The sequence below is a fragment of the Fusarium solani genome, assembly GCF_023522795.1.
Source record: "Fusarium solani strain SB1 chromosome Unknown bctg00000007, whole genome shotgun sequence".
NCBI classification, from domain to species: Eukaryota; Fungi; Ascomycota; class Sordariomycetes; order Hypocreales; family Nectriaceae; genus Fusarium; species Fusarium solani.
In genome coordinates, this window is record NW_027072150.1 from 2,645,784 (window position 1) to 2,661,262 (window position 15,479).

Genomic DNA, 15,479 nt, shown 5'->3' on the forward strand with positions numbered 1-15,479 from the left:
AGTCTTTTCAGGTGAATCGTTGGACCACTTTAGCTTGGGGATCACGGCGTGGGTTGGATACCACTCGACGCGTCACAGGCAGTACAGCGGTAAATCTTGAGCTGTCTATGTATCTTGTCCCTCCCATTGTCGTTTGTTCCCTGCTTGTACCTGCTAACAGTCCGCGCTTATTGGGAGTCCTTGGTCCTCCTCCATTGGGCATCCCTTCGTCAAGTTCCAAGGGGAAGCACTTAGCAAGCCGCATAGCGCCCTGTCCGCCACTGCCTTGCGATTACGCCCCCTCTTCCTTTCTTGACAGGGACATACAATGTCATCATGAATATTTTTATTCGTACTTGTGACGGCGACATTTCCCTTCTCGCAATCAAGACCCACTCAGTCGTAAAGAACAAAATGCTTCCCTCTCCACTCTGATGCAGCCCCGCGCCTGTCTCTGGGTTACACGGCGGCGATCGTGAATCCATTCTAATGGGCAATTTTGGCCTCGGCATCTTAGATGCAGTTGATGTCCAGAAGAGAGTTGTCCAGATTCGTGCAGACCCAAGTAGCCGTCTTTCCGCTCGGGGGAGACACGCTGATGTTGTGTGCCTGAATATTGTGGCATTTCTGAATATTGCAAGGTTAGCCTCCCCGCCTGTATAGAAGGGGAAAAGCGGAAACGTACCGAGGTATCACTGCAGACTAGGGTTCCCACCTTCGGGTCGTACTTCTTAGAGGTTGTCCCATACACATTCTTGAAAAGGATGTCCGAAATAATCATGCTAGACTTGGATTCAATGTTAGTGACTCATGTGTTTAGGGACAAAGGGGGTGGTGGGGATGACTCGACTTACAGGATATTCGTTGCAGAGAGTCAGGTTCTTTTGACCGTAGCATTGGGTAAGTTCGATAGCCCAGTCATTATTGGTGTTGAAGACTCCATCATATGTTACGTTTTTGACGTAGCCAGACCCACCACCGCCGGATAGCGAGGACTGGAAGTTCGTGAACGCACCAGGCCAGACCTTGATGCGCGCACCGTCCGATGCATTAGACAGGGAAACATTGTAGACATAGATGTTTTCGACAATGTCAAACTCGTCAGGGTACTGTCCCAGTGACCCAACAGAGATTCCGTGTGAGCCGTTGCAATTGAGGCCTTGGACGACTATGTTGGTACTGTTGGGTTTAAACGATACACAGTCGTCGTCGTTGTTGATGATAGAGTTCTGGATCACCACCGAATCAGAGCGATAAGTGTCCCACCCGTCCGAATTCTTGGCAAGATTCGCGCTTGTGCTCTGTGGCCGCCATTAGTCAGTTTGATGTCCCCATGGACGCCCATGTTTGCATCCGAGAACGCTTAACCTACCACAGCCTGCAAGTTAAGATCGCTAACAACAATGTTGGAACTGTTAGCGATGAGATTGAACCACTATTCAGCTGTCAGCAAAAGATCAATTGCCACTGTTCAAATTTGTCTTGTTGACAATGAAGACTTACGCTTGGTGGGTTGTCCATGCGCAAACCAGTCACCGAGCCTCCGTGAAGCCCGTCGACCAAGAAAAGAACTGGACGCTGAAGTAAAGGATCAACAGCCAAACCATCGTACCACGGCTGGCCATTCCCATTGATGCGGCCAACTCCATTGCCAAAGATATTGACATCTCGGCCGCCAAATTTCCACATGGCCGAAGCATTCTGGTAGGCATACTTGAATGAGTGCTCCTTCCAGTAGTCAATATCTCCGCTAAAGTTGATGGTACCCAAGATAGCAACATCAACCTGATTGAGGAAAGTCAAGTCCAGAGGGGATGCAATGGTGTAGTTCTTGTCCAAGACTACTGTCCCACCATAGTTGCACTGGCGGAAGGCGCTGAGGATCTTGCCAGCATCATCGCCTCCATGATGACTTGGTTCGACAAAGCAGTATCTGCCATGATGGCGAGGGGGCGAGACGGGATAATGACCTCCAGGGGCGTGCGGCCAAGGCTTAATCTCGGGGCGGGCCAACGAGGAATATCCATGGAATGGACCGGCAACAGCACCTGCGATGCTGGTCAGATAGGTAAGGGCGACAACACTCGCGTAGAGAACCATGGTAGAAGTTTGTCGATGTCTTTTGTGGTCGGCTTGAACTTGGGCCATAATAGATCTTGTTGTGTTCTCTCATCTGTCTATTTATGGTTGTTGGTTGATCCTGGAAGCAGTCACGTTATGGCCGCGTGCTCTGCCTCCACAACGAGAGGGGAACTACTATCCCCGTTTGTGTGACAGCCATTGACGTAGGTGAGATTATCAAATTTCGAGTTCCATACAGCCACTAAAAGACTTTGTGGGGGCTTGACCGGGAGAGAGTCATGGCCAGACAGGGATCTAGAGGGGAACCATCAATTCCAGCTTGTTTGGGGGTTTGCAAAAACTGACCGGTTTTGAATTGGTTTTACTCCCTTTGGCCAATCTTGGGCTTGGAGGAATACCTTGAACCAAATACGAGCTGCTTGACATAGACTAAGCTAATCGCCAGCTCTCTTTGGTGGAACAAACTCAATCCGTTCGCTTTCTCGGCATCTCACATCCGTTCTTTAATTTAGTGTGCACTAGTCTTAACCTTCTCTCTGAATCGAGACGATGAAAGGGGCACGTTACCCTTGTCATTGATTGAGGAACGGCTAGCCGCGTAAGGGCCCAACTTCCCCGCAATGTATCCCCACGGCATGATGGGGTTACTCACCATGAATGTATCGAAGTCTTGAGTAGTAAACGAGAGTTCATAGGCTAGTCGCGATGCGATTGCTCATCGACTTGGCCGCCCAGAACACAATTCCTGCCTTGAAAAGTTGTGTCCTTGGTCTAATTATGTTCACACTTTCCTGTCTAGATCATAGGCTATATACCCGCTGGGTTTTGGTAGCGAATACTGACAATGTAGCGCGACTTGACTTAAGAGTGTCCTGGCCACAAGGGTTAGAACCTGAGAATAAACCTGCAGCAGTCTTTCGCTGGCGTAATTCTTCTTAAAAGATGTTGGGTGAATCAGACTCCAAAATGACTTTGACTAGCACATTGAGACACAATGGTGACCATCATTTTCACTGACAAAGGTGACCACAAGAGACAAACAGCTTCATTTTCAAGCTTAGGTTGGATCGCTATGTACTTCTGTGCTATGAATTGATTAGGAGGGTCGAATGAGGTCTTGTCTTGGTGCATTTCCCCCGTAAAGCTACTCAAATGCTCTTCAGTACGTGTGATCAATCCAAGCTGAACCTGCAGGGAAAAGATCAGACAAGCCAACAGCAGCTGTTGCTTCAGTTTCAAACTGGCGGGCCGTAGTCGTGGCACCAGCTCCTCTGTTGCTGTACTCCATGAAAGTTCTTGACAACGGAATCCTGCTTGTTAGCATCAAAGACCTTTCAGGTTGGATAATTGGAAGTGGATGGCATCGAACATACGGTGTGGCAGATGGGGCCATTGTGTTCCAGCCATGGCTATTGATGATATTGGACAAAGAGCAGTACTGGTAGATAACTCGGGCATCAACACCCCAGGGTCGGCCAAGATAGACGCCACCAGTAGCAGTGTATCCGGCGGCAGCTTCGATCTGACCAAGGCAGTGAGTACTTGTAACTCTTGATAGATCGGATTTGAATTTGCAAAGGGAAGGAGAAAGACTTACCGTCGAGTTGTTAATGACGTACCAGGTTGTTTCTGAAGTGGTGGCGCGATGCATGGCCGTGATGGCGCCTCCTGAAGTGGACCTGATCGTACCTGAATCACATGAGACAGATATTAGCGCCTTTTGATGGTCTCTTCAAATTTTGATTCACTGGGAAGGAGACGACGGTATACATTGCTCAAACCAAGCCGAGGCGTCACCAAAGATGTAGTCGACAGCCCCTAGGAGGATGTCAGCATACCCAGCTGTGAGAGAAAAGGAGAATTGTCAAGTTATACCTTGAATCAAGCACTTCTTGTAGTATTGGTTTCCAGAGTGAGCAAATAGCGTATCTGAGAGAAACGTGAGTATCTGCGGAGCATGCACATACGAGTCATCGCCTCTGAGACGAGATCGACGGCCACAAGCAAACTTACCTTGGTACCCGTAGAACCCGCACCCGTAGAAGCTCTGCTGATCACCACGACTGGTAAATGCAATTGCTTGGCTTCCAACAAATGAGTTTTCAACATCGATATTGTACATTTTGAAGTTGGTGCCCCTGGCGTCGACAGTGGAGCTGGCCTCATCGCTTCCCGCAACTGTGGAATTCTCAGAATGCTTGATGGTGACCTGGTTTCCAGCATAGGAAGAGGTGTCAGTCGAATACCCGTAGAGCGTCAAAGCACCCTTGTAAGCATTGATGACGACTTGCTCCTCGTAGGTGCCGGGGTACATGAAAATGCAGGCTGTCGACGAGGTGCTTCCACTCCCAAGAGCGGCGACGGCCGCCCCCAGTGACGCGTACTCGCCTGAGGACCCCCCAGAGGCCCTGACACTCAGGCACCCACTAGGCGTAGAGGTCCTCGGGCTGCAAGAGACGCCTAGGACGGCGAAAGACAGGATCATAGATGTAAGAGAAAACTGCATTGTGGACAGTTGGAATCGTGTTTGGAGTTAGGGTTTAATCAAGCTGGGCTGAGTTGTTCAAGATTCTGTGTAAGATAAAGTTGCCAAAGACGAGATTGATTACTTATGGAACATATGGAGGACGAAAGGCAGAGGCAGCGAGCTCCAGCTTTGATGATTGTGACTTGGCCGGCTAAACACAAAGATCTCTCTATTGGTTGGATAGGTATTGATGCTAACGCTTTGAACTAATTCCATCTGCATCAGAGAAGTGGCGAAGAAACACACGATGCGTCGAAACATTTTAGTTTTTATTTAGTTATTTCCACCTGTTAGCTGAGACCATGGCATCCGTCTTATCCGAAGGACATGAAAGTTGGTATGGTCGAATCTATCGAAAGGCCTATAGATGGTGGGTTTTCAGATGGGAAGCAGGGGATAGAGAGGATGTCAAAAAGTAGTGTCGTTCTACTGGTCAGACAGGTTCCCCGTAAAAACCAAATTTTAGAGGAGCATGGAGAACTCACATGGGTTCAGGCTAAATGTGGCGGGTATTTACTGCCGTGATATCCTGACACGCTTCATCGGGCAGCTGAAATAGAGGACCATTCTCTAGCTAAGCCAACCCCCGCGGGGCTCCGGAAAATGAGGAGCGTTGTTGTGGGGGTGCTTAAGCAAAGAAATTGTGTTGGTTGAAACAGGACCAGTGCCCTATTTACTCAGCTCTTTCAGGGGTAAGACAGGGACGGCCGGCTTCCCCTCGCACCGTTGGGGTCCGTGACGATGGCTACCAAAACCACGGGAAACTCAGACGAGTGATCATTGACTCTTGGGGGATCGGCATTTTAGTGCAATCTAGACGTGCCGAACTCCGAATTTATAGTACGAGGGCCTGGAGGAAACCTGGTTTACCACCATGCTGTCATGCGCCTTGTTTGTGACACCTGGGACCGAGAAAATCCACCAATATGGAGACAGAAATTCAAAGCTATGTTTCTGGTTCGGGTGATGCTAGGTACGGGAACAGGTTTGTAGACGCTCACAGCAGTATCGAAATCATGAAGTCGACTCTTGATATAAAGTACCTTGAGAGGTCATCCATACCACTGCATGCTTCATCAATTAGAACACGGCCTTCTGCACTAAGATTTCTTTCATAAACTGTCCAGCATGGCATCCAAGTCTTTTTTTCTCGCGTCGGTTGCTACTGCATGCCTCTTCAGTCTTGCAACCGCCGAGCCCATCCCCGTCATCCCGGACCGCGTCCAGCTGCAACCTCGAGGGACCACTTGCACACCTCAGGCGGGTGGTTCTCCCTCTGTGGATGACGTCCCAGCAATCCAGTCCGCTATCAACGCATGCCCTAGTGGTACCATCGTCATCCCCAGCGGACAGACGTATCATATCAACAGCCAGCTCTCCTTTTCAGGCTGCAGCGGATGCACTCTCCAGCTCAACGGAGAGCTCTCTGTATCCACTGACTTCACCTATTGGGACGGCAAGGGACAGATCATCCATATACAGAACATCGATGGTGCAATTATCACCGGTTCTGGGGCCATCAACGGCAATGGCCAAGCAAGCTGTACGTATTGTGAAGCGTTTGAGCTGCCCATCATTTTTTGCTTGCAAGAAAAGTTAACGTCTAAACCCAATCGCAGGGGATCACATCATCACAAACACCTCCTACAGACGTCCCTACTTGATCCGCGTAGATGGTTCCACAAACATCAAGATGAGCGGCATCACTATCAAGGCTGCACCCAGTTTCCATGTTGTCACCGGTGGCAACTCAAAAAACATTCACTATTCCGACTTGACGCTCTACTCTGTGAGCACCTCGGCCAATGTCGCCCATAACACAGATGGATTTGACATTGGCCCAGCCTCGTTCGTGACAGTTGAGAACACCAAAGTCACCAATGACGATGATTGCGTCGTTCTCAAGCCCGGCGCCAGCTATGTAACCACTACTGGCGTAACCTGTGTTGGTTCTCACGGCCTCTCAGTTGGCAGCCTGGCCGGAAGCTCAGGCTCGAACGATATAGTGACAAACAGCATCTTCAAGAACTGCACTATGACTGGTGGTATGAAGGCAGCAGGCATCAAGTACTATCCAGGCGGCTCGACCCATGGCACTGGGAGCGTCTCCAATGTCACTTGGGAGGATATCATCTGTGACTCATGCACCTACGCTATTCAGATCTCAACCTGCTATTCTTCCACGGCAGCTGATTGTTCAACTAATCCATCGACGGGAAAGATTAGCGACGTTGTCTTCTCCGGGTTTTCTGGCACCACTTCTGGACACTACAAGGATGTTGTGGCTGACATGGACTGTTCTGTAGCTGGCACATGTGGGATCCAGATACAGGACTTCACTGTCAAAGCGCCTAGCGAAGCGAACAAAGTTCTCTGTGCTAATACTCCTGCCAATCTGGGTGTCACCTGCACTTCGGGTGCTTCGGGATAGGGTCTAGGGGTTCACATGGGTTTCTAGTATTAAATGTTAAGCATAGCAATAAGAGGTTATTATTCTTATAGGTGCCAAGATGTCAAGTTTTAAGTGCTGGCACGAGAGGGAGGGGTTTGAGGCAAACAACGACTGCGTACCTTGGCAACCTCTCGCTGCATCCATCTTCCTGATTGCTGCATATTACAGTGAGAACGTCTTGGCAGCTGAATGAGATTATCAACGTTGCATCTCCCGAATTTAGGGCGCATTGTCTCATCACCAAATAACAGCTCCAAAGAAGTTTAATTCGTCCAATACCGCCACAAACTTGGCAACCCATTCGTATCTGTCGTGTAATTGGTGCTCATAATCTCGATGGCGAATGCCATTTCGATTTGTAACATGCATTTTAAGTAACCCACCCTTAAAGCGCTTCCCTGAGAATTACCATGCATGCCGTAATCACAAGTCATCCGCGTGCAGGTATGGACTATTGGTGTGTATCTCGACTATCGCCCAAACAAGTAGTTCCAAGCCTTGGCGTTGGAATCTGACAAATGCAGTTCCAGCTTGCACCTCTCGATCAGGCTCATTCATCTCTCCCAATTCCCAACCACAATACACAGCTGACATTGACTTCATGGCCCCGATGAAAATGCCGCGCCAGTTCCAATTTGTTACCGTATCGAATCCGACGGGACCTGTCCCTTTGGAGTCGCGAAAGCTGAGCCATTCGCACGTAACTCGTGAAGCCCATGCCAAAGAAAGGCGTCTGCGGGTACAAAAATACCGAAAAGAAATGATGCAGTCTCGCGCCGATCGCCTGGCGGATGCCGAAACACCAAGCCCTCTGGTCCGGATTCCTGAGCATTGCAAGAGCCTCTTGTCAGTATCGGCACCATCTCTATCCTCCCAGGAGCACTTTTTGCTGGATCATTGTACGTCCTTAGATGCCTAAATCTATCTAGCCTAGAACTATTACACAAGCTTCCCTGAATGCTTTCTGACCACCCCGTAGATATCCGAATTGTTGTGCCCTACTCGGCTGTGCATTGCGGCTTATTCGACTACCCCGGTGACCATGGCCCCGATGACCACACAAGGGAGATCCTACAAGACTGGGTGGGTCTTGCCATGACAGACAAGGATCTTCTAAACACGGCTCTCCTTCTCAGAGCGTGCCGGAGTATTCTACGTAGCAAACCTGGCGATCCAGTCATGACGCAGATGGCTCTCCAGTATAGGCATAGAGGTCTCCAATCATTACGGCAGGCACTTCTCAAACCTGTTGGTAGTCTAACAGTCGCCATGGCCTTTGCCCTAGTGTTTGATGAGGTGAGATTTTGAACAGTATATGGGGCCAAGTAACTGATGTTTTTTTCCAGGAAGTGTTTGGTGAGATCAAAATAGCCAGACAGCATCTACGAGGCGTGTTTTACATGGCTGAACTTAGCGGAGGCTTGCAAAGTCTTGGTCTCTCAGGGTTGCTGGAGCGTATATACTGGAGGTTTGTAACCACAAGGGAACTCGGCGACGTGGATTTGTTATCGTTGTGTCACATCAAACCAATGGGCCCTAAAGCGATAGAAACGATCGGCTGAGAGCCCGGATTTGCCGATGCTGCAGGTAAGTTATTCGCCAAGCGTTGGTATTTCCTACTTAGGCAAGGTAGTCGGACACACCATGGAGACTCTCGATAAGCTTTCGATTGGTCCAGGGAGTTCTTTCGGTTGTTCAAGAAGTAATATAAATTGCAACTCCTTACCCGTCAGTTCTTTCCTCTTCATAGACTCAGCAGCACGACATCATACGTTCATGATTCACCCATCACCCATTCAATTCAAGCTCTCATCAACCCTATTATGCCTTCCGTTGAAGCAACTATTCCCTCCGGCTCCATGGTCCTCGTGACCGGCGCCACAGGCTTCGTCGCCTCCCACGTCACCCGCCAATTCTTAGAGCGCGGCTACAAAGTCCGAGGCACCGTTCGCGACCTAGCTCAAGCATCATGGCTCATTGATAACCATTTCAAGTCGTATGCAGAGAGTGGCCATCTTGAACTTGTCGTCGTCCCTGATCTCGTAGCCGATGGCGCTTTCGATGAAGCGATCAAGGGAGTATCGACCATTGCCCACATTGCAACCATCTCCAATCTAGACCCAAGCCCACACAACATCATTCCTCAAACAGTCACCGGCGCGACAGGTGTTTTGAAGTCTGCCATCAAAGAACCCTCAGTTCGGCGAGTCGTGTTTACCAGCTCCATAATGGCTGCCGTCCTGCCAGTGGCTGGCAACGACACCCGGGTTGACGATGACACTTGGAACGAGGCGGCCGTTGAAGCTGCTTGGGCCCCTCCTCCGTATGAGCCGTCCCGTACCCTGATCACTTATGCTGCCAGCAAAGTCGCTGCTGAGAGGGAAGTTTGGAGGTTTGTCGAGCAAGAAAAGCCTCACTACACGTTCAACGTCATCTGCCCCTCGGGTATAATCGGCGAGCCCCTTCACCAGAAACATGCCGAGGCACCCACCAACTGGATAGCCACGCACTTCAGGAGGGACAAGACATCTCTGGATGCATTTCCTGCTGGTAGGGCCTTGGACATCACAGCTTATGGTCTGTTGACTAACCTTATATAGCATTCTTTGTGGATGTCAAGGACATTGCACTCCTCCATATCGCAGCTATGCTGGATCCTCAGGTCAAGAATGCACGTCTACACAGCTGGGGGCACAGCTCTAACTGGAATGAATTTCTTGCTGTCCTCCGCGAGCTCCGTCCCCAGAGGGAGTTTATTGCCGACTACCCCGAGCCTTACTACGTCACAATCTCCACTGACCAGTCTGATTCTGTGGCCCTCTTGAAGAGGTGGGCCGACCAGGAAGGTTGGAGGCCGCTGAAGGACAGTATCTCCGAGAGCATCGAGAATCCGTACTTCCAACTCTAGTTAGATGATTTTGAGTTCTTGCGGGCAAGTTCATTTGCTCGTGGCTTATGGGATTTCCAGTGTAGGCGACTAACAAAAGACAAAAGGAGAGGCTGGGCTGGGGGAGACATTGAACCACAGAGAAACTAGGAAGAAGACTATGAGCCAGCTACGAATTGAAATAAACATAGCAAAGATTAAATCGATACACACAACACCTGTGATGATGTGTAGTGACGCCCGCTCGATACACTGGTCGTGTCCCCTTTTAGTTTAGGATGGCCGGTACTGACAGAGTGGCAAGTTCTGAACTTAAGGCCCAGCGACATCATCTGAGTTATCATTCCAACTCAATCTGTTTGAGCCCACCATCCCTATGGATCTCCAGTGTACTCAAGTTTGGAGTCGCATCTGGTAAGCTGATAGGCCTTACACCATCATGAATATTAACCCCAAATTTCCCAAGGGCAGTCACTCCCCAGACACTCTGAGGGAATGCCTAATCGAGGCACTTCTTGCTGATTTAAAGCCCTGTCTCGATGGAATTTGGATCTCGAGATCACATAGGGTCTCGGCCGACGACTACTACCATGGAATCACAATGAACTCGGATGGTGAGGCATTGAATTTTGACGTCCTCTACACAACGGCGTGAGAAAGTACTTCTCCAGTTCTGACTCACCTGCTGCCGATAGTAGTTAGTTTCCATACTCGACAGCGAAACGGGAATTGATTGACACATCAATTCTAGGTTCACCGACCGACGTTGTCGAACATGATGAAACAGTTCATCGACTTGACCCAAAGGCCCATACTACCACTGAGCCTGACCGGCAAAGGTCTGACCAAGCTCAAGGAGCAAACGAGCATGAGAATTCTCTCACAGTTCGATAACCTCTTAAGGGCTATCCCTGGGCTGTTGCTTGGTCTCTGGCTGTGTCTTTGTTGCAGCCCTTGCTATGCGCCCCGTGCCTGACAACGTCATAGGGAAAACCGGGTTTTGTTGGGTTGCTTTTGCCTTCCTCACGATGAGATGTAAACATACGGATAGCTCATACAATATCTAGTTCATGTGTTCTTTGATCTAGTGTATGATGGATACGTCATTGAAAAAGTAGAATACAATATCTAAAGACGAGTTGTCACATGCTCGTCACAGGGACTTAATAACCCAGTCAGAAAGTGTTCTAGATTCAATATCCATATCTAACCGTTACCGTATTCGCGGTACTGCTCAATTACCTCCAGTTCACGCAAGGGCGCCATTCTCTCCACCATCAAACAAGTTCTTGGCTTCGTCAAGAGCATGAAAGCGCGCCGCGATTGTCATGCATTTCCTTCTTTGGGCTTCGACACGACGCCAGTCCCATTCCTTGTCGATTGTAAGGTCTGTGTCGCTCAAGTCAACAAACATATCACCGAGCTGCTCCTCACTACCCTCGATCCAACCGCCAGGTCTCTTAGGCAGCAGCCCGGAATTATCCAGAATACGCGCAGGATGCACCGTGAATCGTCCAATCTTGAAAACATACTTGCTAATTGCCGTAGCCTGAATTTTTCTCTCCCAACCGCTGGCAGGGTCTGAGCCGGCTCTGACCTCAGACTTGCCAAACCCAGGGTTGAGCCATGACGTCGGTTTGGCGGTGCCCGCGGGCAGGAAGTGCGTCAGGAGGTATTGTGCGCCAGGTTCGTCATAGCGGGGCGCAGCAGATAAGAGACTATGTGTGCGCGGGAGACATCGAGGTCGGTAAAGAAGCCGCTGTTTGACTCGTGCAAGTTGTAGTCGATCTCAAAGACGGAGGTGTATGCTGTGGAAATAGTGGGTTTGAAGAGCGCCCTCGGTCCGCGGCTGGGGCTCCTGCGAATGTATATATAGTGGATAATGGTATAGAAGACGCGGAACTGATAAGTCTTAGTTGTGTCGTATATGCAGTGCGGAGTTGTGAGCTTACCGTCCATGCCAATGGCATGTCGTTCCAGTTGAGCAAAACAAACATGGTGATCATGATGCGTTTCAGGATGCCAGGGCCCATTAACAAGTCCCGCAAGGATTCTTTACAGTTCAGCATCCACGCCGTAGACACAGCCACAGAGATGACTAGCAGTGCCATAACAGGCCTAAGCATGGCAAAAGCATCTAGTCGAGCGGTCGGTGCCATGTTCGAAGACTCATGATCTGATGTTCGGTCGTGGTGTGACGCCACGTTATCGCAGCGGAGCGAAAGAGCGATGACCCTCAATACTTAGACGAGACAAGAGCAACGAAAATAAAGGGTCATACGTGTTACAGGCGGTTGCTATCATGAAAGTAGGAAGGATGGATTGAGACAAGGGAGACAAAACGGGTATCAAAGATCGAGGCAAGAGACGAAATGCCGAGTCTGACTCTCGAGGCCCCATCAGTCGCAACGACGGCGGATTTTAATGCGTACAGTTTCAATGTCGCTTCGCCAGACTACACAGCACATACATGGCAGTGCACCAGTTTCCGTCGGAGATTCGCCTAGAGAAACCCCTGAGGACCACAACCGTGTTGGGTCTCGCAAAGATTACGGAAAAAGTTCAGAGTGGATCAAGATAAGCGATAGCGAAACAGAATAAGAAAAGAAAACATGGCCTGGATTGGTCGCGAAAAATAGTGTAATCTACAACGCATTTTGATCAACCTCCGATCTCAGCTGACTGGGTCCATCACCAACACCATCGCAGGCCTGTGCTCGCATGTGGCTTGCGGCGGCTTGTCCACGCTAGATCTGACAGCCCTATCAGATGCTGGTACTTTCATCTTGCGCGTTGCGAGGCTGACAGCCACGGTAGATGTTGGTACCTCATCTCCAGATGCTACCCGAGAGCCCGGGCTGATGGGGTTTACTCTCCAAAGTCGGGGACGGGGAATATCCCAATCAGGACAACGAATTGCGATCGACTAACCAAAGTCAGCTCATTCCCCGGGACAGAACAACCAGCTCGGTGGGTCTGCCACGTCTGTTAGACACTACTTGCTCGACAGTCTCGAACAGGATAACAAGTTGCGATGGCTTGATGGACAAGTGTAACGATGCATTTCGAAACTGCGAAAGTGGGTATCGATCTTGACAGCCTTATGATGATGCATGTACGTGTATCGTAGTGCGGTAATCTCACCGCAGCACGAGAGCCGATGGCCGAGCGGAACAGGCCCGTTTTGGGACAGTTCAGGTATTGGCTCACGTCTTGTACGTACGCATCTTACCGTCATGGAGAGAATATTTGCCATATTTTCTCCATAGCACAAGCGGTGAAGGGAAAACGCGAGCGGAATCAGGTCCAAAAGTCTTGCGTAGCAGGGATGAGTAGTTCCATGCTTCCACCCCATGCGTACGAGATGTTATCATGTATCTCTATGCTCGAATAAAATTAGCAACAGTGAGAAATCTGTTCCCGGGCTTCGAGACTTGAGGACACAAGCCCCCGACCCCCTTCATTTAACATCTCTCTGCGGGCTCACTGCGCTCGACGCTTTATACGGATGAAGCCACTCTCATTTTGACCCAGCAACTCTTGCATTTATTGTCAACCTAGTCTTACTACCCGCCTTGCTTCCTTACTCTTCTTTTATGGCAGCCTTTCCATCATTCCTATTTCACAACCCTTGTTGATTTGGTCACTTCAACAGGTGGCGATATCCATGTCCGTAGCCGGCAAGGCACAGGTGTGCACTGATGGCACAGCTGACTACAAGCCACTACGTAGTCGGGCTAGAGACATCAACAGGACGCATATTCAAGACGTGCCTCTTACTTGGGGCAACTGGCACAAGAAAGTTGACTGGCTCAACACCACCTGTATTATCTTCATCCCTGCCATTGGACTCATGTCGTCGTACTGGGTGGCCCTTCATCCATATACTGCAATCTTTTCCGCCATTTACTACTTCCACACCGGCCTTGGCATCACAGCAGGTACGTTCGGCGACTTTTCACGCTCAACAGTCGATCTGACTTGTAGAAAGGCTATCATCGTCTCTGGTCCCACCATTCATTCAAGGCCACCCTACCTCTGCAGATCTACCTGGCCGCAATGGGCGCTGGTGCTGTGGAAGGGTCCATCCGATGGTGGGTAAAGGGCCACCGTGCGCATCATCGGTATACCGACACAGACCAGGACCCTTATTCTGTCAACAAAGGCTTCCTGTACTCACATCTTGGCTGGATGGTGATGAAACAGAATCCCAAGCGAGTTGGCCGTACGGATATCTCGGATCTCAATGAGGACCCTGTCGTCATCTGGCAGCATTGCCATTTCCTGTCCTGTGTGCTCGTCATGGCCATTGTATTTCCCATGCTCGTCTGTGGCCTGGGCTGGGGCGATTGGAGTGGCGGGTTCGTCTATGCAGGCATCCTCCGTATTTTTACGGTGCAGCAAGCTACTTTCTGTGTCAATTCACTGGCACACTGGCTTGGGGACCAGCCCTTTGATGATCGCAGGTCTCCTCGGGACCATTTCATCACGGCTCTCATCACGCTCGGTGAGGGATATCACAACTTCCACCATGAATTCCCGTCTGACTATCGCAATACCATTGAATGGTGGCAATATGATCCTACAAAGTGGGCTATTATGGTCTGGGAGTTCCTTGGTCTCGCCTATGACCTCAAGCACCTACGATCTAATGAGATTGAAATGGGCCGTATCCAACAGTTGCAGAAGAAGTTGGACCACAAACGAGCCGTCATTGACTGGGGAACGCCTCTAGGAAAACTCTCTGGCATTAGTTGGGACGAATTTATCAGACGGAGTAAGGAAGGCGAGGCCCTAGTAGTCATCGCCGGCATTGTTCATAACGTGGCGGATTTTATCAAAGACCACCCTGGAGGCAAGGCCTTGATTAGCTCTGGTATCGGCAAAGATGTTACTGCCATCTTCAACGGCGGCATATACAACCATTCCAACGCAGCTCACAACTTCCTGTGCGCCATGAGAGTCGGTCTCTTGCGAGGGGGCTGCGAGGTCGAAGTTTGGAAGCATCACAAGAATGACTTGGCTGGTCATGGCATTTTGCGTGCAGGGGGGCAAGTCACCAAGATTGTCCAGCCCTTTCAGAGTGCTGAAACAGCCTAACCAAATAGAGGGTCTTCCATTTAAAAACTTGTCAAAAATCGAATAGAATTTGCCTTCAACTGTCTGGTTTCAAAGGTGCCGCTTAACTTGACTGCTGCCGCCTCGTTGCCTCGATTCCTCAACGCGTTATCAAACATGCGTGTAAATTGGACTAGAATGCGAATTGGATTACAACAACATGGCATTTTATCCATGAACAGATCATAGTTGGCAGGGATCAAGATGCGGCTTTTACAAAAGATCTCTGGAGTAAAAGAGAAGTTAGACTGTTGACTGTTGTCGTAAATGACAGCCACCACTCCTCCGTCTCTGACCGTCAATTCCACTTGCTGCAAGTCCTGGCCCACAACTGACGCCTTCTCGGCGCTTTGCACACAGGTCAACTCGCCAAGGGAGTGGGTTCGCAGATCTTCAGTCTGACTTCCTAGTTTCTGGCAAGTGTTTTGCGAGAG

At 49.8% G+C, this 15,479-nt stretch overlaps 6 protein-coding genes across 6 annotated transcripts; 3 read left to right on the top strand and 3 right to left on the bottom strand.

The window, feature by feature from the left end:
• Window positions 1-492: 492 nt before the first annotated feature.
• On the bottom strand, window positions 493-2,079 carry MRS44_011792 (uncharacterized protein; the record flags this gene model as incomplete). The annotated part of the gene is made up of 5 exons (XM_065619860.1): window positions 493-588; window positions 665-766; window positions 834-1,280; window positions 1,352-1,414; window positions 1,483-2,079. The coding sequence occupies 5 exons, from the start codon at window positions 2,077-2,079 to the stop codon at window positions 493-495; spliced, it is 1,305 nt and encodes a 434-aa protein (XP_065475932.1).
• Window positions 2,080-3,220: 1,141 nt separating this feature from the next.
• MRS44_011793 (uncharacterized protein) lies at window positions 3,221-4,567 on the bottom strand (the record flags this gene model as incomplete). The annotated part of the gene is made up of 4 exons (XM_065619861.1): window positions 3,221-3,583; window positions 3,659-3,750; window positions 3,832-3,879; window positions 3,937-4,567. 4 exons carry the CDS (start codon window positions 4,565-4,567, stop codon window positions 3,221-3,223), a joined length of 1,134 nt encoding a protein of 377 aa, XP_065475933.1.
• Window positions 4,568-5,716: 1,149 nt separating this feature from the next.
• MRS44_011794 (uncharacterized protein) lies at window positions 5,717-7,019 on the top strand (the record flags this gene model as incomplete). Its single annotated transcript, XM_046270809.1, has 2 exons — window positions 5,717-6,131; window positions 6,208-7,019. The coding sequence occupies 2 exons, from the start codon at window positions 5,717-5,719 to the stop codon at window positions 7,017-7,019; spliced, it is 1,227 nt and encodes a 408-aa protein (XP_046134485.1).
• A 781-nt stretch (window positions 7,020-7,800) lies between these two features.
• Window positions 7,801-9,948, top strand: MRS44_011795 (uncharacterized protein; the record flags this gene model as incomplete). Its single annotated transcript, XM_065619862.1, has 5 exons — window positions 7,801-7,939; window positions 8,020-8,336; window positions 8,387-8,508; window positions 8,791-9,590; window positions 9,641-9,948. 5 exons carry the CDS (start codon window positions 7,801-7,803, stop codon window positions 9,946-9,948), a joined length of 1,686 nt encoding a protein of 561 aa, XP_065475934.1.
• A 1,228-nt stretch (window positions 9,949-11,176) lies between these two features.
• Window positions 11,177-12,086, bottom strand: MRS44_011796 (uncharacterized protein; the record flags this gene model as incomplete). Its single annotated transcript, XM_065619863.1, has 2 exons — window positions 11,177-11,686; window positions 11,880-12,086. 2 exons carry the CDS (start codon window positions 12,084-12,086, stop codon window positions 11,177-11,179), a joined length of 717 nt encoding a protein of 238 aa, XP_065475935.1.
• A 1,508-nt stretch (window positions 12,087-13,594) lies between these two features.
• MRS44_011797 (uncharacterized protein) lies at window positions 13,595-15,027 on the top strand (the record flags this gene model as incomplete). The annotated part of the gene is made up of 2 exons (XM_046273656.1): window positions 13,595-13,868; window positions 13,919-15,027. The coding sequence occupies 2 exons, from the start codon at window positions 13,595-13,597 to the stop codon at window positions 15,025-15,027; spliced, it is 1,383 nt and encodes a 460-aa protein (XP_046134482.1).
• Window positions 15,028-15,479: the final 452 nt, after the last annotated feature.